Genomic DNA, 27007 nt, shown 5'->3' on the forward strand with positions numbered 1-27007 from the left:
GAACAACCAGTCGCTATGACACATACTGACCACCAGGGGGCAGAAACTCAATGCAGGAGCTGCCTCACCCCACCCACCCCTCCACTCCCCGTCAGTGCACTCCCACAGGGGGAGCTCTGCTCAGCCACAAGCCGGGCACAGCGGTGGTGGCAGGAGCCTCTCCCACCTCCTCAGCAGCTCTAAAGATGTCCAACTTCGGCTTAGGAATGGGTCTAAGCTGTAGTCGGATATCCCCCGAGGGCTCCCGGGCTGCCAGAGGGATGTCTGACTGCCAGCTTAGGCCCGATCCCCAGGGGAGCGGGCATAAGTTGGCAGGTGGACATCCCCTGAGGGGGCCCAGAATGCAAGAGGGCACAGGCCAGGCTGAGGGACCCCCCCACAAGTGCATGAATTTTCGTGCACTGGGCCTCTAGTTATATAATAATTATACACTTGTATAATAAAAAGAAGGAATTAAAATGAGAAAATAAACATATATATGTAATATTATTGGTTTTTATTTCTCCCACCAAAAAATGCATAGAAAAAAAAATACTAAGAGGATCTATGCAAAATGTTAACAATGATTGTCCCTGACTGAAGAGATTGTAGGTGATTTTTATTCTCTTTTTTTAATATATTTTATTGATTCCTCACAGAGAGGAAGGGAGAGGGATAGTTAGAAACATCGATAAGAGAGAAACATCGATCAGCTGCCTCCTGCACACCCCCCACTGGGGATGTGCTCACAACCAAGGTACATGCCCTTGACTGGAATCGAACCTGGGACCCTTCAGTCCGCAGGCCAACGCTCCATCCACTGAGCCAAACTGGTCAGGGCGATGATTTTTATTCTTTATGCTTTACCTATGATTTCTCTATTTCTCTACAGAGCAATTATCACTCACAAGAAAAATGTAAGGAAAGAATTGCCTTGCAAATGGGATGGGATACATTCCAAAGGCAAGCAATTGAAAGTATTTGGTGTTTAAAAGTCACTGATTTGCATTCTTCTAGTCACAACTGATCAGTACCTAATCAAGTGACTGTATAAATATGGCCCGTATTTCCTTTTTGTCACAGTTCCGTGTGTAGCAGGATATCCAGAGAGGGCAGGACTAGAGGAGTGCCAGCACATAGTGCCTGGGAAGGCCTTCCTGGCCCTCGCCCCAGGATAGCCGGTGCGTGCACAGATCTCACATGAGCAGCCTGGCCAGGCTGCCAGCAGCATGACCAGCCCGAGTGACCCCCAGACCTTAGGAAACAGAGGCACTTACTTGTTCAGTTGTCCAAATTGTTGCAGAAAGCCCACTTCCCAATGGGGTGCGTTTCAGACCTCTGAGGACAAGGCTTTGGTGAGGGGAGATGGAGCGGGGGGGTGGGGGCGAGAGAGAAGGGGAATCCTAGGGAAGACAGGGAGAGGGCGGCTTCTCTCCCCAGACAGTCTTACACAGAGGACGTAGGATGTGCTGACATCATCCTGGGGGAAGCTAACGCGGTCAGAGCAACAAGTTGTTATTGCAGAATAGTTGCCCAACTTGCTCATTCTAATAACAGCTGCCATTGTGAACTACTATTAGAAGCCCGACACTGCGGTACACACTGTAGCCACAGTGTTTCATTCAATCCTCATAAGAGCCCCGTGAGGAAGGCCTGGCTTTCCTTAATTTACAGATAAAGAAACTGAGGCAGCCCTAATCGGTTTGGCTCAGTGGATAGAGCGTTGGCCTACGGCCTGAAGGGTCCCAGGTTTGATTCCGGTCAAGGGCATGTATCTTGGTTGTGGGCACATCCCCAGTAGGGGGTGTGCAGGAGGCAGCTGATCGATGTTTCTCTCTCATTGATGTTTCTAACTCTCTATCCCTCTCCCTTCCTCTCTGTAAAAAAATCAATAAAATATGGTTTTTTTAAAAAAGAAACTGAGGCACTTTATTTGTAAGGTTAGAATATTCGGGACATATTCGTACTGAAAAATTACACGTTATCTGAAATTCAGATGTAACTGTGTTCTGTAGTTGTTTCTCTGCTCAATCTGGTAATCACATTTGTTTGTCACTCAAGAAATACTAGTTAGGCGCCTGCTGGGTGGGGATCACAGTGCTGGGCCACGTGGCTGGCTGGAGTTGGCGTGGGGATGGGGCCGAGGTTGTCTGGTTCCACACTTACCTTGTGCAGGCATAGAGAAAGATTTGAGAAGGCACCGAGCCCCTGCCTTCCAGAAGAGAAGTTAGAACAAGTACAACTTATGAATGCAGGATCTGATAAGGAAGGCTCCCAAAGGCCCGCAGCCCACAGGCATGATCTGTTTGGCCCGAACATGTTTCTTTATAAAATGGAATTGAACGTCTGCAGGTGGGGCATGCGGTCTCTACCTCCCCCAAAACCCCTTGCTCCTGTCACTCATCTCCTGACCTGCCCCACCCCTCCAGGCATTGGACTTCTCACCACGATTTATTGCTGTAGAAAATGACAAGTGTCAGCAAGTGGAATTAAGGGTGGGGACAGGACAAAGGTGAGAAAGGTAGTTTCCAGGTGGGGACTCCGAGGAGACAGCAAGGGGAAAGGAGCATTTTGATGACTCTCCTTACTTTTATTTCCCTGGGTTGCTAGCAACAAGCAGCGTGCAGGTGAGAATCATTCATCCATCCAACTCGTAGTCATTGAACAACTGCTCTGTCCCAGGCACTGTTGTTGGTGTGGAGTAATGAGCAGCACAGTCAGAATCCCTGCCTCTCTATTGATTTTACATTCTAGTGAGGGAGACATAAGTTTTCCAGTAGTGAAGTGTCCTAGGACAGTGGTCGGCAAACTGCGGCTCGCGAGCCACATGCGGCTCTTTGGCCCCTTGAGTGTGGCTCTTCCACAAAATACCACATGCGTGTGCGCATGTACAGTGCGATCAAAACTTCGTGGCCCATGCGCAGAAGTCGGTATTTTGTGGAAGAGCCACACTCAAGGGGCCAAAGAGCCGCATGTGGCTCATGAGCCGCAGTGTGCCGACCACTGTCCTAGGAGGAAAGACAAAAGAGGAAGAGGGGCTAGAGCAGTGGTTCTCAACCTTCTGGCCCTTTAAATACAGTTCCTCATGTTGTGACCCAACCATAAAATTTTCGTTGCTACTTCATAACTGTAATGTTGCTACTGTTATGAATCGTAATGTAAATATCTGATATGCAGAGTGGTCTTAGGCGACCCCTGTGAAAGGGTCGTTCAACTGCCAAAGGGGTCGCGACCCACAGGTTGAGAACCGCTGGGCTAGAGAATGATGAAGAAAACCTTTTTATGTAGGTTGGTTAGGAAAGGACCCACTGAAGTTGGGGCATAGGGAGAGAGCAAAGTGAAGAAAAAATAACGTGCGAGAGTGGGTAAAAGGCTCCCCTGGCAGAAGGCACAGCTTATGCAAATGTCCTGTGGCAGCAATGAGATTAGCATGTACCAAGAGCTGTAAGGAAGCCATGTGGCAGGGAGTAGGGTGGATGGTGAGATCAGAAAGGATGAGGAAATAGGGGTGCAGGTCATGGAGAGCCTCTTGGGCCATGGGAAGGGCAGTGTTTAGTGAAATGCAACACACAAATGGGAATAATAATAGTATCTACCTCTCAGGGTACTTGTGAACATTCAATAAATTCTCCATGCAAAGTGCTAGCATTGTTAATTTTATATATGTAGCTACTCTTGTTATTCTGTTTTCAATAAATATTTTTATGGAATGAACAAAATTAATGTCTAAGCTGTAGATTTAACAGCCCATTGTCAGGAAGACCATCTGTCTCTACATGACAGATGTTTTTTGTTTTGAAACGTGAACTCTGCCTTCAAGTGACACAGGATTTAGGCACTGAAGCCCTTGACATGAGCCAGCTTCTGTGGCAGTTTCTTCCATTTGTACCTCCGCCTCTCCCGATCCTCCCGGGCCCGACCCAGAAGAAAACTCCTCTCCCAGCGCTCCCGCACTGTAATGTTGATGTCCTCTGGTTTCCCTCCACAGATAAAACTGTGAAGCTGTGGAAAGTCAGCGAGCGCGATAAACGGCCGGAGGGTTACAACCTGAAAGATGAGGAGGGCCGGCTGCGGGATCCTGCCACCATCACAACCTTGCGGGTGAGTCCAAAGGCTGTTTTTTTGCCACCGTCTTGGTGCCTCCTGAGGTTGGCCACATGCTGGCTGCTGTGAATGTTGCAACTGTGATGTGAGAGGGAGGGAGATCCAGCAAAGACTCACCTACCCGAGACTCCGGTGGCAGATGGGGGAGCAGGACAGGTGCCAAGCTCCACTGACCACAGGTCCATGCATTTCCATGGTCCACGGGGCCAGTGCCATGTGTTACTGTATGCTTTGCCTCGGTCTGTTCTCATTACCTAAACATCTTGAGCATCTTTTGTACTCAAGATACAGGGGATGGGACTACCCAGAAGGGAAGTTGAAGACCCGATTCAAAACATGAACCTCCAGCCCAGCCTGTGTGGCTTAGGGATTGAGCATCGACTCATGAACCAGGAGATCACGGTTCGATTCCCAGTCAGGGCACATGCCCCAGTTAAGGTTCAATCCCCAGTAGGGGGCATGCAGGAGGCAGCCAATCCATGATTCTCTCTCATCACTGATGTTATCTCTCTCCCTCTCCCTTTTCTGAAAGCAATAAAAACCTATTTTAAAAATACAAAATAAAACACACATGAACGTCTGAATCTAACAAGACTGGGTTCCAATTCTGCCACTTACCAGAATCTCCCATAGTCACTCAACGTTTTGAGCTTCAGTCACACAAGTGATTTTTAGTTTCTCCATCTGCAAGACAGTGAACCTAACCTTTACGGCCCATGGATTTATGAGGATAAAATGCAATGAGGGTGGGAAGCCCTGACTCCATGGCTGGGCCTCCATGAACAATCCCTACTATTCGTCTGAGTGGCTTCCTTCCTGCCCTCCAGAAATGCACAGTCTGGTAAGAAAAGAGGATTCATAGGCTAATACACAAATGGTGTTATGGCACTAAATAGAGGGAGATAAATGCAGTGTGAGTCGGAGGGAGTTGCCATTTGATCAAAGGAGGGGGAAATTACGTTGGTTCCGGGAGACCGGGAAAGGGCGCCGAGGGAAGTGGTGTTAAAAATAGATTTCTAAAAGTGGACTTTTAAGGGAAGGCTCTCCAGATCTAGGTTAAATTGGTTCAAGCCTGAGTCATGAGCTTAGTTTTAGATGTGTTCAATGTGAGCAGGAAAGCGAGCACATGTCAGGACCAGCCCTAGCCCCAAGGGACTTTTCAAACGTGTGAAATAATGCGCTTCCAGCCAGCAGCTGCTCCGCTGTAGCCAAGCAGTGAGAACGGAGACGGTGAAGCACATCTGGGGAAAAGAGGTTGTCGCCCCGGGTTTAGAAGCAGAGATGGGAATTGAATGATGGCTGTGTATCTGATTAGCTTGCCCGTTTATTTGTTCGTTCATTTGTTCATCTGTTTATTGAGCGGGCGCTGTTTGAGCACAGACTCTTCGCTGGCCACAGTGCTGGGCAGTCTCACATGAACTTAGTACTTACTGATGAGTACCTGGTCTTCATTTGAGCTCCTTCTGCATTGGCTGCTCTGCCCCCTCTTGTCAGCCTGGGCGTTCAGCCTGGAGAGCCGCCAGCGAGCCCACCCCACCAGACCAGGCCGTTGCTCTAAAGCAGTGGTTCTCAACCTTCCTAATGCCGCGACCCTTTAATACAGTTCCACATGTTGTGGTGACCCCCAACCATAAAATTTTCGTTGCTACTTCATAACTGTAATTTTGCTACTGTTATGAATCGTAATGTAAATATCTGATATGCTATATGTGTTTTCCGATGGTCTTAGGCAACCCCTGTGAAAGGGTCATTCGACCTCCAAAGGGGTCGCGACCCACAGGTTGAGAACCGCTGCAGTCTAAAGGCTGGGAGATTGGAGGGTAGAGCAACTAGGAATATGAAGGTTGGGTCCGTCTGTGCTGGCTTGGAACTATGGTCCCATTGCTCTCCGTCTAGTGACCTTGGACACGACACCTAAACTCCTTGTGCCTCTAATGTCGCATCTGCACAACAGGGATGACGGTGGTCACTACTTCCTGGGCCAGTTGTGAGGATTCGATGCTGCATGGCGTGTGATGAAGAGCGTAGCCTATGCCTCATCTCACAAAAAGTCGGTTCCCTGCTGCTGGTTTGCATTACTATCATCATTAGTATGGCTGTTATTACTCCCTGCTGTTAGTAGGCCTCTGCATCTGAGAAAAATTCATACTCATTTTTCTTGTCATGTATTTTTTTATCTTGTTGTATTTACAAACTGGTCACTGATGTCTGCTAAGCGGCAAGCGCTATGCAAGCGATACAAAAGAAATAAGATATAAGATAGCCTTTCAGCCCCCAGGACTTGACTATCCTGTAGGGAAACAGATGGATTAGGTGCCACTGGGAAATTTACAACATGAACTTCTGCTTATGTGTTCCCTTGCTCTTGTTTGCTACATGGAGGGGATTTCTCATACTATGAATGCCTGTTGTCCCTGGCATCCTATGGGATTTCCTATAGCTGTCATTTGCCCTGGAGATGTCATCCCATGATGAAGAGGAGAGAAGGCCTATCTGTAAGTGTCCACGAGAGCTGACATTGTCCCCAAAGTAAGACAGTGATGTCGGGAAGTGTATCCTACAAGGAAGGAGGCCCCGAGGTGGGGCCGAGTTAGAAAATCCCAATTCTGGTTCTTGCTTCCATATTAACCAGCTGGGTGATCCTGAGCCAATGAATCACATGCGCTCTCTCCAGGCTTACTTTCTGAGTGGCAGAGGACGGGAAAGAGTCAGTGTTTCTGCCACCACAGTATTGGTTACAAACACAGGTTCCCAGGACCCAGCCCCAGGGGTTCTCTTCAGCAAGTGGAGTGGTTCGAGGAGCCTGCATGATGGATATGAGCCCCTGAGGGTGGGAACAAGGGGGCCGTGGTCACTGGGCTCTCTCATCTCTCAGCCTCCTTCCAGCTGTTGTTTTATGAGCCTCTGTTACTTTCCAATCATTGCAACAGATATTGTACCAGCTTGGGAGACACCTTCGCTATAAAATTGTAAATACTTGCATCTGATTTCACCTCCTCAACCTTCCTAGGCTTTCAAATATCCCATTTCTCAGTGTAAATGTCCACACCCCAGCATCCTTTCCAGGCGAGTACTGACAAGGACAGCCTCCTTTCCTTCTTGCTCCCAGTGGTAGAGGAAGAAACAGCCAGGCTACCTGCAGACCCCAGATTCAGAACAATGACTCCAAACAGAGAATGGGCTGACGTGATATTAATCAGACGATGATTTACTAACATGCTCTGCGTTGAAATGTGCATTGCCAGCAGTTGTGGCTTTTTTTCTCCCCTGTGCTATGATTGCCTCCCGCTCCCTTTCAGAGTTTCCAGTTCTATGTGGATCTTGAGAGTGAGAATGTTTAATAATACCCGACAGCTAATTAATCCTCACTGAGTAATGAACCTGTTCTGTTTCAGTGCTGGGAGGCTCGGCTTTTCAAAGCAAGAATGTGGCTTTTTTTCCTTTTCCTGGAAGGTAGCCTTTCAAATCCAATCCCTCATTACCCAGAGAGACTCTGAGAAGCACTTCTATGAAAACAGTATCTCCTGCTCAGTATCATAATATTCAAAGCAATAATCATGATAATTGAACAATTACACCTTACAGCTATAAAGTGCCATTTATATCACAAAGTATTTTCTTACCTCATCCCTAATTCAGCTTTGGAACAGCCACTGAGAAGGGCAGGACAGGTATTTGGCAGGTGAAAATGCCGACATCTAGTATTTATTGAGCATTTACTATATTCCCTGCACCATGCAGGACAGACACACTGTTTGCATGAGCTACCTCATGACGTGTAGTTCACTGTTAAAATGCCCATTGCACAGATGAGGCTCAGAGGAGTTAAGTAACACGCCCAGATCATGCAGGGCTAAGAATCAAACCTTGATTGACTTGGCTCTGGGATCTGAGCCCTTAAACACGGTGCAGAATCAGAGAGACTGTGACTTGCCCAATGGCCATCAACTGGTTACTCTAGAGCTGGGACTAAAAGTCAAGAGCTCTGGCTCTTCAACTTGGACATACATCCGGCATTTGGAATGGTTTTCTTAAAATGAGTGCCATTATTATTCCAGGCCAGGGTGTCTCTTCCTTTCTCCCTCTCCCTCTCCCCTCTGCCCCCCTTGACTTTCCGGATCCCTGACAGCAGCATGGACAAACAAAGGCCTTGAGGTCTTATGTAGAGGCACTGAGCAAGATCCTCTTCTTTCTCAGCCTCCCTTACCCAAGAGTAAGAGGCCCTCGGAGCTCTTTCTAGGCCAGGAAGCTCGTAGTTCAAGTAATTGAATCAGCTGGGATGGGAGCTGGGTCGTGGGAAATCGCACTTGGCGCCCCGAGCCTGGAGTTATGATTTCCTTCATTATGGTTGCCTGCCAGTGCCTTGGGAACCTAGGCCAGGTTGAAATTTGCTTTTAATCAGTTATAAGTGTAGAGTCCAGAAGGTGTGAGCTCCCAAGCTGTGATGTGTCATAACCTCCCCCCTCAAATGAAGGGGATGTAATGAGCTCACGTTCTCATGTATTTTATCCAGACGTTCCTTATAGCTGCTAATAATAATTATTATAATAGCCACATTTATGGAGTGCTTGCTATATGCCAGGTGCTGGATTTTATATCCTTACATTGTTTCATCCTACCAATAACTCTCCCAGGTAGGTCTGTTATTCTTTCTGGATCATCCTAGATTTTACTCCCTCATTTCATTTAAATCTCTGCTCAAGTGCCACCCTTCTCAGAGAAACTCTCCTGGAATGCCCAAGAGAAAAGAGCCTGCTGGCCCTGTCCGGGTAGCTCAGTTGGTTAGAGCCTTGTCCCAATACACCAAGGTTGTGGGCTCAATCCTCAGTCAGAGTACATACAAGAAGCAGCCAATGAATGCATAAATAAATGGAACAACAACTCTCTCTCTCTCTCTCTCTCTCTCTCTCTCTTTCTCTCTCTCTCATCAGTCTTCCCATTCATTCTCGGTGCCCTTACCCTGCCCCTTCTCCTGAGCTTTTGTCCTCACCTGATACATCATGTGTCTGCTGCCTGCCCCCCACTACAGTGTCAGCTCCATGAAAGCAGAAACCACACTGTGTACTCTCCCATAGCTCGAGCAGCTAGCACAACACACATGGCACACAGTAGGCACTCAGGAGTATTTGTCAAATGAAAGGAGTGGAACAGGTTTAGAGCAGGCAAGGGATTTGCCTCATGACTAAGAAATGGCAGAGCTGGGATTTAAACCCAGTCCATCTGACCCCAAATTTGATGCTTTTCATTATGACTTCCTACAGCCTTAGCTTTCTAAGAAAATAATAATTCATCGCAGGGCAGGGCCCTTTCATCACTGTGTCTCTCAGAATTGTTTGGCAAAGCCTTCTTAATGTATGAGCTTGATTTGGAGGCGAGTAGAATGCAAGGGGGAAGGGCTGCCAAGGCCTTTCTGCCCAGGGTGGGCACACAATGGGTGCACTGATTTTAGAGAAAAGATTCCATTTCACCATGTTTTTACACACGTGCCTTCTGCTGGTGACCACCTCTGTCTTCCTCTCAACTCAGGACACACACATTCCCAGGACTTTCCCAAATTAACATGGTTCCACTTAGAATGACCCTGATGTTTGCAAATCCCACTGGTGGCAATTTAGACACACATACCCCCCAGCCATAGTCTAAGACACCATGGCAAATCGGCCTGAGTGCTTTCAACTCTGAGCTCTGAGGGGACTTCTTAAGGATCATTGCTAACGGGTCATAGGATTAGGCAGGTCGAATAAAACAGACTAGCTATTTTCCCAAAAGTTATACTTTTAGTGAAAAAACAAGTTTAACCACCTGATCTGTTTTCTAAAGAACTGATTAAACAGACCACTGGTTTAAGTTTACTAATATAGCCACTATGTTTAATCAGAAATCCCTAGTGACAGGGTCTGGGTTGAGCAGTTTTATGGACATTTTCTAATTCTTTCTTCATCACAGTCCTGTAACTCCACCATCATGCCCATTTTACAGATGTGTAAACAGAGGCTCAGGAAGGTGAGCACTGGCCTAAGGCCTCACAGATGATAAGTGGCAGAGCCAAGAATGGAGTCCAGGTCTCTTTGATCCCATAGCCCCTGCCCGCCACCCTGATACAGGACTATGTGTTGTGTGGTCCCTGACCTTGACAACAGTGAGGATAACACTGTTCTCTGACAGGTAGAACTTTCCAGAGCATTGCTTATCTAATTTATTGAGTATCTACTGCATGCTAGGCACTGTGCTAAGTATGTACTACAAAGTGTACCTTACAAAGATGAGTGACACACACTCCCTGTCCTCAAGGGGCAAGGACGGGGCAAGTTGCAAAGGGCTGCAACATGAAATTAATTTAATCAGTGGTTCGCCAAGTGTGCCCCCATGGTCACCTGCAGTGCTTTTTTAGACCATAATCATCAGCTTCATCTCTACGGATTCCAGTTTAGAGGGTCTGCATTGTTCCCAGTGACACCTTTGACAAAACCCCTCCTGGAGAACTCCCCGGTGGTTCTGCTGCAGGTGGTCCCTGGGCCAGGCTTTGAGAAACCCTGGATAGGGCACGTGTCCAGAGCAAATCACAAATCACCGTGCAGTTCAGAGGAAGAGGAGAAGGGCGAGATGCAGGGCCAGGAAGGAGTTATCACGAAGCATCTCGAAGGATAGGTGGTCTTTCATGCTGGAGGCCTCATCTGATACTCGCGAGGATCCTGGGAGGCAAGTAGGACTCGAATTGCTATTTCCCTCTTCCTAGTAGTAGGAATGTGGTACCCCAGTACAGTAGGGGAAACGGAAGCCCTGAGAGGCAGAACTGAGAATCAAATGCTTTCTGTCTCTATACTTCTTGCTGCCTCTGTGGTGACCATGGTGATACTCACTTTGGAGGATGGGTAACCCTAGGCCAGTTTCTGGGCAAATTACTGGCTGAGTCAGGATTGTCCGGGGCTGCCTCAGGCTTTAATTTGGGGTTTATGCTTTCATAACTGAGGCCTCTTAGGACATCGATACAGCCTACCCCTACCATTTTTTAATTTTTCCAGAATTCATTTTGTGATTTATGGCTGCTCTGGGGGCTTAATAGCCACTCCTTTTACAGTTTCATCTTATATTTGTTGCAAATAACAATGAAGTGTTTAGCTACTGCAGTGAAAAATCAATCAAGCCCGTTCCATATTCACGGGCTCACAATGGCACCCGGATGGCCCCCTGGATTAGATTAACTTCGCGACTGTGTCACTCTGGTGTGGGTAATTTCTCAACCTCCGCTCCCTCCCTCCCCGCCTGCCTCTGCGGGTGGATATTGAGATCTCCCATTGATTGACTGCCCCGAAAGGCAATGCTGGCGTGTGATGTGTGTAACTCAGCGGGGTGCGCAGACTCTGTGGTTATGAAAATAAATAATAATTTATGTTATCATTATTGATTGCCATCATTATCTGATTGTATCTGTCTACGTCATGGGGTTTCAGTTATGGGATCAGAAAGCGCTCCACAGGAACCTCAGGCACTACCTTCACTGACGAGCCTCGGTGTTTGACACGTGTCGCCTCTTGGGGGTGAGGGCTGTGGATGTCCCCGTTCTGTTCTCTGGCTCATGTTCAGTGAGACAGTGTCAGCTGGTTCAGTGTCAGACAAAGGAACTAAGTCAGTTGGAATAATAAAATAATAAGAGCAGCAAACATTTATTGAGCATTTGCTGTGTCCCAGGGACACAGGGCATCTATTGGCTAATTTAATATTCAAGGTAAACCTATAAGGTAGGGATTGAAATAAACTTCATTTTAGAGATGTGGGGCCTAAAGCCAGGGAGGTTTAGTAACCTGGCCGAGGTCAGATGGCTAGTAAGTGGGAATGTGTGGACTTGAAGTCATGTCTTCATGCTTCTAAAATTCATACTACTATCCTGCCTCTTGTATTAGAAGAGCATGTCAGGTATATTCATCTGAATATTCAGTGTAAACCAAAATATGAGTGAGCAGAGACTAGAGACAAACCTGCCAAGTAGACGGGAGGTGCTCCTTTGCCTTGGGCACAGGTGGGTTTTCTACTTTGTGTGGGGGAAGGTAGACCAGAAGGACGCGTGGAAACTAGATCATGGTGTACTAGGTCATGGGTGATCTTGAGACTCTGGGCACGTCTTAAGTCGTCCCCAGCTGACTGGCTGACTCAGAATCTCTAGGAGCAGGGCCAAGGGATCTACCCAGGTTTCTCAGCTGTATCCCAGGCCGTCCTGGAGACCAGCTGGGTCTGAGAGCCATTGACACAGTGACTGCAAGGTTCGCTCCAAAGTAGAGGCTCTCTGATTGGATTTTGTAAACTCTTTCTTTGTCCTCTTCCCTCCTCCTGCCTCATGATGCTATGTTGAGTAATCTGAGGGCACTTTTATTACCGAAACATGGTTGCCTGTCCACTAAGTGACTGATTTGATTTGGAGTGAGCGTCTGCAAGCCAATCACGTTTAGGTTGTGTGTGAGCGGTTCCGCCCTTTACTACTCAAGTTCTTTTTCCCTCAAATCAGGGCCAGCCTACCCAATGGCCAGTAAGCTGTAACGTTAACAACACTGAAGACATCAATTAAGCACATGCCGTGTGCCAGGCCTTCTGCTAGGCACTTTACAAGTACCATCTCACTGTAGCCTGGCAGCAGCCCTGCGGGGTGGGTACTGTTTAATCCACATTTTCCAGATGGGGACCTTTGATTCAGAAACTGAAGTGACTGGCCCAAGGGCTACAGACACTAAGGGGCAGAGTCACATTTTTTTGAACCAGATTCTGTCTGACTCCAGAGACTTCAATCTTAACACCGTGACCTAGAGCTCCAGGAAAGGGCCATGTCTCTGACCACGTCTCAGCCATCACCTGTAAGATGGAAATCACCACTGTACATTCTTCCCACAGAGGTCAGGCTAACAAAACAGAGCCCCACGCTGACAGTAGATGCCCAGTATGTGCTATTATTACCATTCTCCTCTCCCTTTCCATCTTGTCTTTCACCTGGACACCAGGAGTTTCAGGAAGGTCTGATGAATATACTGAAAAGGTTCAACGCAGTGTTGTGTTTGGGGGCCAGCAATTCATTGTGTTTCTTTCGTTTGAATGCGTGTTTGTCCTGGCTCTCCAAATCTGGGTTGGATTCAGAGTGTCTACACTGACAATAAAATGTTTTCGTTCATCTCCACACGCCCTTTGTTGTGCTGCATTTACCATGCAATAATTAGATCCAGCATAAATGGAAATAGAAGCAGAATCCTTTACCTGGTTTGAGATCAAGTTCTGTTTGTCTCTTGCTCCCCACCCCTTTGAGAGGTATTTGTGGTCCCGGACTGTGACAGGAACTAGTAGGTGACACCCCCTGTATGCTTACTCAGTGACAGTGGGAAGCTGAAAAGTCCACCTGTGTCAGAAAGGAAAAGAATCATGTCAGAGGAGGAAACCTCGACGTTGCCATGGCCTCTGGTGTAGTTTATTTTGGTGTCATTTATTATGAGGGAGGACAGTATGCTAGACCATAACCCATTCTCTTTGGTCATTAAATGGTCTGAATTTCAGCGACGGGGAAGATGGGCCCGGCCAGGGCAGGTGGCCGGCCCTTTTCGGGCTTTGCAGGCGAGACTCTTGTCACTGTGTCAGACCTTATTCATACTGACCCAGATGGATTTTTCTCAAAAGAGAAGTTAATAGTATGATTTTCCCTTTCAAGGGCAGTCTGTGCACTTCTAAAGTAAGTGGAAAATCCAGGCGTAATTGGATGATTCAGGGGGAAAAGTACCTCCATTCTCTGAATCTTTCAGATGGAATTGTCTGAATCATGAGTGTAATGGGAGAGACATTGTCCCCAGGCAGGGCTGGGATTTGAAATGTGAGCTCCCTGCTGCAGGAGTGAGGGTGCGAGTCCCAGCCCCTGACACTGTGCATGTATGTATATGTGTGTGCAGGCATGTACATGGCATGCAGTTCTCAAGTAGTGCATGGCTCAAGAAAACTTAGGATGTTGGCAACGCCTAGAACTGATTTGTATTTGGTTTTTAATTAGACTTAACAGGAAATCAAAAATATATGCCTAGATCCCTTTTGCTACCAAGTTATTCCAATAACTATTTGAAACTTCGAGAGGAACTCTGCTCATTATATGTACTATTTTTTTGTAGAAAATAATTAACATAAATGGATTTAGAATCAAATTCAGTAGAGGGAACGATCACTTTGATCCTAGTATGTTACAAACCAGGTTTCAATGGTGCATTGATATATTTTAAATACCCATCTCTACCAGAGAAATACATTTTAGATGTTTCCCTAGAGGTTAGTGTATAGGATAATACCTTCTTTTTTCTGTAGTCCATAAAAATAAGAAACTGGTTGGAGGAAAACATTTTATAAGAGTATATTTATGTTCAAGGAAATTATTACCAACGGGAATAGTATTTAATTCTCTGATTTCCTTAGAATGGTTGAGCCAGAAGGAAAGGAATTTTCTAACTAAAAGGTGTTGGATTTGTATGTATTCAAGAGGAGGAAACTGGGTCACATTCTTTTTTTAAAAAATATATTTTATTGATTTTTTTACGGAGAGGAGGGGAGAGAGATAGTTAGAAACATCGATGAGAGAGAAACATCGATTCAGCTGCCTCCTGCACACTCCCCACTGGGGATGTGCCTGCAACCAAGGTACATGCCCTTGACTGGAATCGAACCTGGGACCCTTCAGTCCGCAGGCCGACGCTCAATCCACTGAGCCAAACCAGTAAGGGGCTGGGTCACATTCTTGTTATTTGTTGTGATTAGATGATCAATTTGGCTTAGTTCTCTTCAAACACACACATACATGCTCACAAATGTTTCTTGCTGGAGAACATATGGGAAACCCCATCTTAAACACAGTTAAACAAATTTATTTACGTCAGGCTTTCTCAGGACCTTTCATATACTAATATCCGATGGCAAATTCCAGGGAAGATAGATGGCATGCAGTATTTTTCCAACAAACGTACTTGACGGGGGAAAGCCCTTTTCTCATGGGGTTACTGTTTTTTATGACATTCTGCTCAACACGTGGTCCTTGGCTCAGTGCCAGTTTACAACCAGATAATGAGTCTGTATGAGAATATGAACCATTCATATCACTAAGCCACTGCAGAGTTCAGCTGACGCTTGTATTTGTCATAGCAAGTCTTTTCTCAATGAATGAAGCAATGCGTTGAATCTGGCTTGGGCTCCTCATCTGGTCATGGACCATTAACAAAGAATTTGTGGGTCAATTGTTTTGAGTAGTGCAGCCATGGACCTCATTTAAGAAATGCTGGCTGAAGGATCAGATCTGGGAAGGGGGAGGAAGGTAGCCTGATAGCACTTTCACTCCGCTCTTACTGCCTTCAGGCACAGAATCACCCAGGCACAGAATCACCCAGGCACCGAATCACCCGGGCACCGAATCACCCAGGCACAGAATCACATGATGGTGTAGGAGCCTTCATAGCACCTCCCTCTTGACATTCAATTCATTAATGATCACTGAGAACTTACCAGCACCTGACACTGTTCCAGACACTCTGCATATTTCATCATTCAATTTTCACCTTAACCCCGTGAGCTTAAAACCATCCCCACCATTTCACAGATAAAGAAACTGTGCTCTACATGGAGGAGGCAATTTGTGCAAGGTTGTTTGCTAGCAAGTGGCAGGACCAGCGTTCACCCCTGGCTGTCTGACTGCAGACCCCTCCCCTCTTAACCACCATGCTGGCTGGCTTCTCAACAGCAATGGTGTTCAACCATTGGAGCCAATGGAAGTTTGATCCTACTATCAGAGACTTCTAGAAGCATATACTCCCCCATCAGCCAATCTGAAAGCTTTCACTGTTTATAAATGTGGAGCCTAACATCTATCTAATCTGCATTTATAAGAGGAAGGTTCCATACGTATATGCAGGGATAGACATCCCTGCCCTCATGGGGCTTACAAGCCAGTGAGGAACTAGCTGGTTATGAGCTTTTATTTGAAAACAGCAATAGCACCAACTTCGTGCACCCATGCCAGACATCACAATCAATCTGCTGTGTATTTTATCACTGCCTGAGAGCCTTCTCAACATTTCCTTCTCTGCTTTGTGATCCCATGTTCTATAATTAGTTTGAGGGAGAGTTCTGCAACTTTGAATTAAATAAAGACGTTGTCTCTTTAATGCCAAAACATCTAGACATAAGGTGAAAATTTCATCCAATTATCCTGCTATTTCAGTACCAAACATGCAGATGTTTAGAAACTCTGAAAGCTTGATTTTTTAAAAAAATTGTTTGTTCTACAAATTCAAAGAGCATCTAAGAGAAAAACCTTCTGGGGGCGGAGGGCATAAGATTATCAATGCAGATAAGACAGGAGGTATAAGGTTACATAATGAGATAGAAGTGTCAAAATAAGGCCACACTTGGTTACCATTATTCCTTCCCAGAGTAAAGTCATCTCTGTAGATGAATTCACAGATGACTGTCACAATCCTGTTGAAATGTGCCCTTGCCCTACTTGATGGTCAGATCAGTTAAGAACGTAGGCACCAATGCCCTGGCCAGTGTGGCTCAGTTGGCTGGAGTGTCGTCCCATGCACCAAAAGGTTGCAGGTTTGATTCCTGGTCAGGGCACATACCTAAGTTATGGGTTTAATCCCATCAGGGTGCTTACAGGAGGCAACCAATCTGTGTTTCTTTCTCTCTCTCCCTCCTTCTCTCCAAACAATTTTTTTTAAAGAACATAGGCACCACGTAGGTTACTTATTCCTTTCTTCACTAATTCCACAAGTATTTCATGAGTACCGTACCACTGCAAGCCAGGCACTGTGACAGTCCCTGGAGATATAGCAGTGAGCATGAATGGCATGGTCCCTGCCCTCATTGAGTTTACAGGCTCTTTTGGTTGCCGAAGAGAAGTGTGTGGTACACAGGAGAACACATGATCTGATTGATTCATCCATGGAAAACAGAGAATAATTTTTGGAGCAATTAATAATTGAGCTGAAGCCAGAAGGCAGGTGAGGAAAAGAATAGGAGGAGCCTTTCAGGCAGAAGAATTGCCATGGACAAAGGCCATGAGGTGGGAAGTCACACAGGAGAATAGGGGATGGAACAAGGGCCGGAGCGGCTGGGACGCTGGGCACAGGGAGATGATGGAGACAAGGCAGGCAGCTTATGGCCAGGCCATGCTGGGATCATAGACCTTCCCGAGGAACCTGCTCTTTCTCCCAAGAGCAATGCAAGCCCTTTCTTCTCTACACTGGTTGCTTTGAAACAGACCCTCTTTGCTCAGACGTCTCAATGTTCTGCACCCAAGACAGGACATACACCAAGACAGAAAAGCTGCCGGCACAACCTAGGACTTTCCCGGTGGATATGAATAGTTTAACTTGAGGAAGCAAATGGCATTTGTCAGTGTGGCCATGTTGCCCTCCAGCCCTCCTTGCCTGCCACCGTTTTAGTACATGTCAGGGCATGGCCTCCTCGGAGCTTCTCCAATATCAAGGCGTCCTCCCTCCAAGGTGTCCTCCCATGAATGATTGAATTGTTCGAAGGGTCATAGAACCTGACAGCTCCCTATTACACAAAGGAGAAGATAAGCTTCCGATTAGTCCTGGGGCTGGAGGAAGCCCAGATAGAGTGCACCTGTCAGAACTGCTTACAACATATAAATCATTACCTCAGTTTTCCATGCAAGAATTGGGCCAGAGAGAGAGAGAGAGAGAAGCAACTGAGGTTTGTTAGCAGTGCAGAGCCATAAGGAAAGAGCTCATGCTTGGCTCCAAAGCAGGATTTGTGCTGTCCATGCCGAGAGAAGAACCCCATGCCCAGAGGAACGACAGAGACAAATGCCCACTGGCTCCAGGAAGGGGCAATTTGTTTCTCTGGCATTTGCTGATGGGCTTTTATCACTGATCTAACAATAGCAGCCACCAAAGCTTTCCCAGACTCCCAAGGGGAGATGTTTGGTATTAGGCTTGCTCTGTGTGTGATCCTAGATCTCTCTATTGTGTAATCGCCATAGTAATCTTTGTTATTGTTGCCACTTTGGGTCCCTCCATTGGGCAAAAAGCTCTGAGCTAGCTAAGGCCCAATTATGGCTAACCTGCTATCCCGCAGTGCAAGGTAGGAGGGTGTTTCTGAGGGCAAAAAAGCAACATGAGCCGTGGCCAGTGGGTCTCAGTGGGTTGCGCATAGTCCCATGCACCGAGAGGTCAGGGCGCATGCCCGGCTTGTGGGCTCAACCTCCAGTAGGGGGTGTGCAGGAGGCAGCCAATGGATGTTAGCCTTTCACAGCAATGTTTCTCTCTCTCCCTCTCCCTTCTTCTCTCTTTAAAATCAATAATAAAAACATTTTTTAAAAAATCATGAAACTGCCCTAACCAATTTGGCTCAGTGGATAGAGCGTCGGCCTGCAGACTGAAAGGTCCCAGGTTCGATTCTGGTCAAGGGCATGTATCTTGGTTGCGTGCACATCCCCAGTAGGAGATGTGCAGGAGGCAGCTGGTCGATGTTTCTCTCTCATCGATGTTTCTAAACTCTCTATCCCTCTCCCTTCCTCTCTGTAAAAAATCAATAAAAATATATTTTTAAAAAAAATCATGAAACTGAAAAAAAGATTGAATGAAGAACAGCAAGTCAGAAAATGTTCAGCAAAGGTTTAAAAGCATAAATTGATTGGACAATGCCCAAATTATCATTGCATTTTATATTCAATAAAATACCAAGTAGCGAGGAAAATGTGAGAGCCTGGACGATTCCAGCTGGAGAAGCCCCAGTACTAAGTACACCCAAACCACGAGCTTGTCCAGCAAGAAACATTGTCTTGTGGGCCACTGGAGGCAGAGTGAACAAAACTGGGCAAGCCGGTCATTCTCCAGGATAGACTGTCAAGCCCAGGTCCCAGAGCTTTTGTAAGGGGCCTTGATTGGTGGCCCCCATGTAAAGGGGAACCATGTGTGTCCAGGCCACTGATGGAGGAGTCCTTCTTCTGTTCCACCATCCTGTGTTTTAAAGAGAAGCATTATCTTTGCAGTCACAGCACAACCCAAAATATGTCAGCTGCCCGTTAAAATTCCCCAGAAGAGAAATACAGTATATTTTATGTGAACAAACCCAAAATGTGAGTTAAGACAGTACCCAGAGAGATATGGGCACTAAAGGAACGAGTCACATGGATACTTCAAAATAAACAAAATAAGTCCCTGTTTGTTCAAAAAGTGTGAGCAAAAGGTTCTTATTCTTAGGAGATGTGTGAGGCTGGCTTATTTCTCCTTGTCCTCGGGTAGGGAGGAAAGCCCACTGTTGGAACCTTTCTGGAGTCTAGTGTGATGGTTAAAAAATCCAGATTAACAGTTCTGAGTGCAAATCCCAGCTCAGTCTTTGTGTAACTTTGGGCCTTTTAGTTAAGCCCTCAAAGTACCAGTTTTATCATCAATAAAGTACATACATCATAGGACTTATCAGAAAATAATACTAGCACAGTATCTGATTTTAGTACTTACCATTCAACGATAGCTGACTTCAAGCTGGGAATCAGGAATGCTCAGAGCAGAGAGACAACTGGTAGACCCCAGTTGCTTCTTTTCATGGAAGCATAGAGTTCTATGAAGGCAAGTGAGAAAGAAAGGACTTCTTGCCCTGACTGGTTTGGCTTAGTGGAGAAAGAAAGGGCTTCTAACTTGATCATATGGCCAATTTGCCTATAACACATTAATCCTAATATCTAAGACTCTTTAGTGAATGAGTTCACATTTCTGACCTAAAGGAAATTCCCATGAATGATGCTATGTAATAAAAGGCTAATATGCAAATTGTCCCCTGGATCGGGAGTTTCGACCGGGAGTTCAACCAGGGTGTGGGGCTGGCCCACCAACCACTCGTGACCCCTTCCCTCAGCTAGCCCCACCCCACACCCCAATAGGTGCGTGGCCAGCCAGCCAACCTCCCACATCCCCTCCCCACACCCCGGGCCAGCCCAGCCCAGCCCAATAGGCCCCTATCGGGGCAGCCAGCCAGAACCTACCCATGCACGAATTCATGCACTGGGCCTCTAGTTCTTAATAAAATTCTGTAAGTACAAATAAGGAGATACTGGAGAATAGATCACCAATTTGAGTCCCCCTGGATAAATTGAGTGAGTGTGTTCCTACCCTGCAATGCCTGTTTTTGAAAGACAGTGAACTCTCACATTCTCACTGAGCTAAGAAGTTATATAATTAGTAGTAACTCCTGCAAAGGGAAGAGGCTGTGGCCAAGTCTCATGTGAGTGGCTCTGGGATGATAGCATTGACAGTTGCCTGGAAAGTCATTAAAAACTGACTCTGGACTCCAGGTTGCAAATCTCCCTATAGATTCTCCACCTTCAACCATTCGTCATCAAAAATGCAGAATTCTCTGCCTAGATTAAAGGATCCACTGTCAGATGTTAGACCTTCTGTCTTTATTTTCTGTTAGCACTGAAGAAAAACCATCCAAGTAGGTCACTTTCCTTAAATAAAAACAACCAAAAAAGTTCTCTCAATATTTTCTCCTCTGTCTTCACCACTAAGAAAAAAGTCCCACTTTTGTCTTCCAGCACAAGCTCATTGTTAACCTGGTTGACATTTGCAAATGCACATCCACCATTGGACACTCAAATTGACTTTCCAGAAACTCCCCCTTTAATTGGACTGCTTTTCTATGGAAACCGTCCTGCCAGCATCTGTGGTGAGATAGATTCTGGCAAAACGATGTGCCCGGCCAAATGATCAGGTGGAATTAGCTTGCTCTCTATTTCTGTTTGATAGCGACACTGTGCCTTTGCATAATTCTCACTGATTATCCGAAGGGAAAGGCCATAACTCAGGCAGATGAGCTTTATTGGCAGCAATCCCTTCTGGGGAAGAAGGAAAAATGGATGAGCAGCAGCATTTGCATGTACCGTATATGCTGAGAGATCGACGTTTTAAGCAGTCTATAAACGAAGCTTGCCTAAACCCGAAACCTCAAAAAATGAAAATGCCACCTTGGCTGGGTAGGTCAGCTGGTTAAAGTATCGTCCCAATACGCCAAGTTGTGGGTGCGATCCCGGGTCAGGGCACATACGAGAATCAACCAATGAATGCATAACTAAGTGGAACAACAAACTGATGATTCTCTCTCTCTCTCTTTCTCTCTCTCTCTCTCTCTTCTCTCTCTCTCTCTCTCTCTCTCTCTCTCTCTCTCTCTCTCTCTCTCTCTCCTTTCTCTCTCTCCCTGTCTCTAAAATCAAAATCAGTAAAATTAAGGGGAAAAAATGACTCCCTCTATTTGGTGCCATAACTCAAGAGCTGGGTTTGTCTCATATCCTATAATTCACAACCAAATAAATCTGCATACTCCCATAGATATATCTTGAACAGAATGTCATTTTAAAAAGAGAGTGCTCATGAAGGAAAAATAAATAGTTGGGAAGAGGCTGGAGTCGGAGTCCTTCAAAGACTTGGAAATTAACAAGAAAGTGTTGAAGGAACACTCCAAACCGCTTCTGCTTGTGCAGGAAGGGAGGTTCGTCTGCCATCTTTATTTGTTTACCTACTGAACCATAATATGGTTTCTGTTTTCCCTGGCTGTCCTGATTTATCTCAGTTTCTGCCTGTGGTTTCCCCTGTCAAGATGGATAATGTGACTTTCACCTGTAATGGACAACCCTGCTTACTTTTCTATGTCTTTTGAGGCATCGACCCACACACACTCCAGCAGTATCCTTGCTGGGAAGCTGGTCCTTTGCCCCCAATTCTCGACTCTCCTCCTTTCCCTGGGAGAGTCCACAGAGACCCACTGAGCCCAGTCCCTGAGGAAATCTGGGTCCTCTCTATCATGAGATTTAGGAATATTTAGTCCCAGTTTCCTAAACCCCAAACAGCTTCAGGTATCTGACAGTATGGAGGGCCAACGGTGTGGTTTGATCCGAGTTCAACATCAAAACCAAAGCTTTTTAAAAAACAAAAACCCCAATAAAACACAGTGCTTTGCCTTTTGAGGACTTGAAGATAAGAATCTTACTTCATACTCTTCTTCCCCTGGGAAATTTACATCCCTTGCCTCCTTGGACGTCTCCCATTGTGAGAACGGCAGCAAGCTATCTTCCTGCTCTACGTCTTTCTTTTTGGCACATTCTCACTTGTCGATCAATAAATGACCCTCTGCCAAGCTCCACAGCTTGGCTTCCTTCTTCGCCACTTACATTCTCCTTCTGTGTTTAAAAAAGAGCTCGTTTTTCTCTTAACCTCCAGTGAAATCTTCTCTTTATTCTCTCCCTTTGTTTTGCTTATCATTTCACTTAATTCTCAGTCCTACAGTCCCCACCTGCACCTGCCTCCATTTTCTGCATTTCCCCTTTAAATAGCCAGAAGCTAATGAGATTACTCTGGGAGTCACGTGATCCTTTTCTGATCACACCAGGATAAGGAAATGGGCTTTAAATAGCAGTGTCAGGTGATACAATGGAAGAAAAGCCTTGGGGGGTGGTAAACTGAGGATTCAGTTTTGTGCTCTCTGGGGTAGATAGGGCCTCCTGTCAGACCTGTGCCTTGATGTTCTCATCTGATAAACGAGTTCCCCATCACTGATGCTTCCTGCTTCATGGTGGTTGTGAGGATTAAAGAGATAGATAATGTCCTATGCTTGACTGAGTAGCAAGCCCCCCCTACGCATTAGGTGCTATAGTGACTATAGGGAGCAACGGTAAAGACATATCCCACACTTTCCTGGGTTTGGAAGCTGCAGCTACACAAGCATGAGAGAGAGGGGCAGTCAGTGATCAGCCAGGGATCCCAGACATATTATCATTAACGGATGAATATGACTTGTCTTATTTATACAAAATTGAGATCATACTATACACATTTATCTGCTCAGTTAATATAAACATCCCTCCAGTTCAATTCATCTTCTTTGAAGTAGCTGCAGATATTCTCAAGTATGGGCACATTCTCACTTACTAAGTCATTCCCCTACTGAGAGACATCCAGATTGTTTCCAGATTTTGCTACAGTTCAATTGTGACTACCCATGCTGCAGTGAACGTTCTCAAACATGGATTATCGCAAACTTATGCGTTATTTTTGTAGGATAGTTTCCATTAACATAGGATTTGCTTAATTAACAGATGTGTATGTTATCTTGTTTTAATCGCTACTTCCAGACTACCTTCTGAAAATCTTGCTGTGATTCATACTCCCACCAGCAAGTGCCCATGCTCGTCCCAGGATAGGGTGTTGCCAATCATTGTAAATTTTGCCCATTCCAAACAGAGACACTACTGAGAAGGTAGCAGTGTAGCGATTAAGGGCAAGGACACTCTTGTCTAGAATTCACAAGGACCCATCTCAGCTCCAGCAAACACTTGCTATGTGACTTTCAGCTAAGACACATAACTTCTTTGTGTCTCAGTTCTCCTCATTTGTAAAAAGAGGTATCATATGAGTGCCTGTGAGTATTAAAATAAATGGTTATAAAAGACTTAGAACAGTGACTGGTTTATAGTCCATTTTTAATAAGTAAAGATGAAAAGATGAATAAATTAATCTTCTGTAAAATTAAGATTAAAAATATCTTAACTTGTATCTCCTTGACCACAAATAAGGTTGGACATATTTCTACATATTTCCTGGTCATTTGCTTTTCGCTTTCTTTACATTTTTTGTTTATATCCTTTACCCATATTTTTATTGAGTTGTCTTTTTATCAATTTTTAGGAACTCTTTGTATATTATAAATAGTAACCCTTTTCTGTCATTTTTATCATCCATAAATGATTTCCTTTTTATGTTTATTTTTAATAGAGTTTTATGGGTGGCGTAACATAAAAACCTCAGTCAGTACAGAACTATAAAAATAATTTTAAACTCATATAATCTCATACTCCAAAGGATAACCACTGTTAAGAGCTCTATGGAAACCCTCCCATTGCCCCCGCAGATTCATTGGCTCCCAGCCTTGGCTCTTGGTCATCTGGGGGCTTTCAAAATAGTACCAGTACTTGGGTACCACCTCACAGGCATTCTGACTTAACAGAGCAGTGGTGGGGCCCAGGCAATAGTTTTTAATAAGAGGCCACATTTTGATTCTAATGTGCATCTAGGGATGGGAACCAGACCAAGCTATTCTGAAAGGTCATTCATATGTCAATTTGGTCCTAAATCAGAGTGATGATAGTGATCACTACTGCCCTCTGTTGGTGGAAGGCAGAACTGACACCATTTAGCTATGGATATAGCTTTATTCATATCTAAAAAGGGTCGTGTTTCAAGGTTCTTAGAGATAGATGCATCTTTGTATGCATCCACACCTTTTTCATGTAATGACTTCCTAGACAACTTCCATCTCTAAGATTCTTGAAGTTGATAGCAACTTTATATTTATCTTCTTTTTAAATATATTTTTATTGATTTCAGAGAGGGAGGGAGAGATAGAAACATCAATGATGAGGAGTCATTGATTGGCTGCCTCCTGCACACCCCCCACTGGGGATCAAGCCCACAACACAGGCATGTGCTCTTGACCAGAATCGAACCCAGGACCCTTCCGTCTGCCAGCGGACGCTCTATCCACTGAGCCAAACCAGCTAGGGCTATATTTATCTTCTTGATTCTGTACGTTCCACAGTAAAAAAAAAAAATGACACAATGTCATATGCTATTTCTGAGGTCTTGTCCATGTTTGGTCACCAAATTTTCAGTGATATTTATCCTAATCACTAACAGGAAAATGTATGCAGACAGATTTTAGAAATGCTTTCATCAATAGCAGTTGAAAAACAAAACAAAAACAATTTTGGGATTAATCCTAACCAAGCTAACCAAAAACTAAACCACTGTCTCTTTCCATTCACCGCCCCTCCATTTCCCCACCTATAAGCATTACTCAAAATTTTCCTCTACTGGTATGTTTTAAGATGAATCCTTTTTTCCTGTGGCATCACATAATGTGGAACATCAAGGGAAATAACAGGAAAGGCAGTGGACAGGGAAACACGTTTTGAGAAATAACAAAGTTGGCAGAAAATAGAAGTGTCTGGGAGAAAAAATAAGATAAAGCTGGCAGAATCGCAGGCTGCTGTGGGCTGCTAATTAGATGGCAAGTTTATCTTCTGAGGAGAAGGCCTTTTTTCTCTCCTTTCCATAGAGAAGCCAAAAGAAGCCAAAGATACAGAGCATGAAATTGTTAGTCTGCCGTAAAAACCATCTTGCACTGGGTTTTTAAAACATATATCAATTCCCCAGGCAGTTTTTATGGGTAGCGTGTTGTTCTTATAGCTGGAAATAGGGGGTAAGACTCTATCTCTGTCTCCCTTCCCCCTACTTCTCGCTCTCTATGTGTGCGTATGTATGTGTGTGTGTGTGTGTGTGTGTGTGTATGCTTTTAAATCCAGAACATCTTTATGATTAAGAATTGGCACTTTTTGCTACCTTTTGTGGAAGTTAATACTCGGTTTCTTTTATCCACCCTAGATTTAGACGAGCTGGGTTTCTCAACCTCAGAACTGTCGACATTCATTTTAGGCTGGATACTTCTTTGTTGCTGAGGGCTGTCCTATACATCAAAGGGCATTTAGCATCATCCTTGACCTCTACCCACTAGATGCCAGTTGCATACCCCCAGTTGTGACAACCAAAAAAATATCTCCAGATTGTCACATGGCAAAACTCCCTCCTCCCCCCTCCCCCCATTAAAAACAACTGATTTAGAGGATTACCAAGGTGAGTTGTCACTTCTTCCAAAACAATGTACCCAATGTCAATTAGGGCCCCTACCTTTTCAAATGAAACAATATCTTTTCCTCTATTGAAGCAAGGGACCTACCTCTCGTTATAGCATCAGTCAAAGTCTCTAACAATATATCCACCTTGAGACACAAATGCCTTTCCTCCCCATGAGACTCTAAGTGCCAGCCCTCATCTGTTCCGCTCACTCTGTCATGTGCCATCCAGAGCAGTGATTGGCCCTTAATAAATGCTTGTCGCGTGAAAGAATATCATTGCAAGGTATTTAAGAATCTGAAGCACAAAGCCTCACTTGGTCTGAAGGGGGTTTTCCTCTCAGGCTTATTTCCGTCTCTGTGACAAAGGCAGTAACAGAAGGAACCGGGGGCCTCCTGAGGCTGGCGAAGGGTGTGATCGGGGAAATCTGAAAGGTCTATGATTTGGATGGGCTCCCCGGGTGTTTTGGCGCGGTGCTGCCGAGTGGCAGTTTCATTCTGCAAACAACAGCTCGGATGTGTGGCAGGAAGCCGGAGCCAACCTATCACGCCTGCTTTTTGAACTCCATCCACCATTGATCCATGGAGGGAACATGTTTTTTGATGCTTGTTAATTCCCTGACGCTTCATTAATTCCCCAAGAGGAAACACCCCAGGACCTGGGGGATGTGCCTCTAGAAACGCAACCTCAGTACAGACAGCACAAGGCCTTGAAATGCTTCTTTTCGTGTGTGTTTTTTTTAAAAAAAATGGAATGAAGATGCATATTTTAAAAAATGAAAAATGACTGGCATTCTTCCCACTGAAGATGGGAAGTAATTGAATTTGTTAGTGGTTTATTTTATTTGACAGCCTTTGTACATACTCGATGTGGTTTGTTACACTGAATTACCCTTTAATAATGGGTACACGCAACGCCAGACTCTGCCCCCCAGGTTGGTTTGATAATTGGATGAACGACCATATTGTTCAAGGTTTTCATGACAGTGTGTGGACAGAAGCTATTTTCCTAACCAGAAAAGCCAGCAGCTTGCTTTGTTTTTTTCTCAATGTAGCTAATTGCTACCCAGTGACCAATCATTCTACCAGCCCTTTTCCTGAGGGATACAATGTTGGGATGCTATGTTAGAGAGGCTGTTATAGAACTTACTGCTAAGTTCTGTAATCATGTCAGAATTCCCTGGTTGGATGGAAGGGGTGCCTAAACCCCGTAGC

General features: G+C 45.3%; 1 protein-coding gene across 5 annotated transcripts in view; it reads left to right on the top strand.

Moving 5' to 3' along the window:
• The window catches only part of PPP2R2B (protein phosphatase 2 regulatory subunit Bbeta), a 366511-nt gene that overhangs the window by 289884 nt on the left and 49620 nt on the right, over positions 1–27007 (top strand). For all 5 annotated transcript variants that reach the window (XM_070414667.1, XM_070414668.1, XM_070414671.1 and 2 more), the window contains one exon: positions 3968–4080. In XM_070414667.1, coding sequence (XP_070270768.1) covers positions 3968–4080 — 113 coding nt within the window. The remainder of the gene's footprint in view (positions 1–3967; positions 4081–27007) is intronic.

Source organism: Myotis yumanensis, unplaced genomic scaffold (assembly GCF_028538775.1).
Source record: "Myotis yumanensis isolate MYYU_CA2020_CCGP unplaced genomic scaffold, mMyoYum1.0.hap1 SCAF_5, whole genome shotgun sequence".
Taxonomy (NCBI): Eukaryota; Metazoa; Chordata; class Mammalia; order Chiroptera; family Vespertilionidae; genus Myotis; species Myotis yumanensis.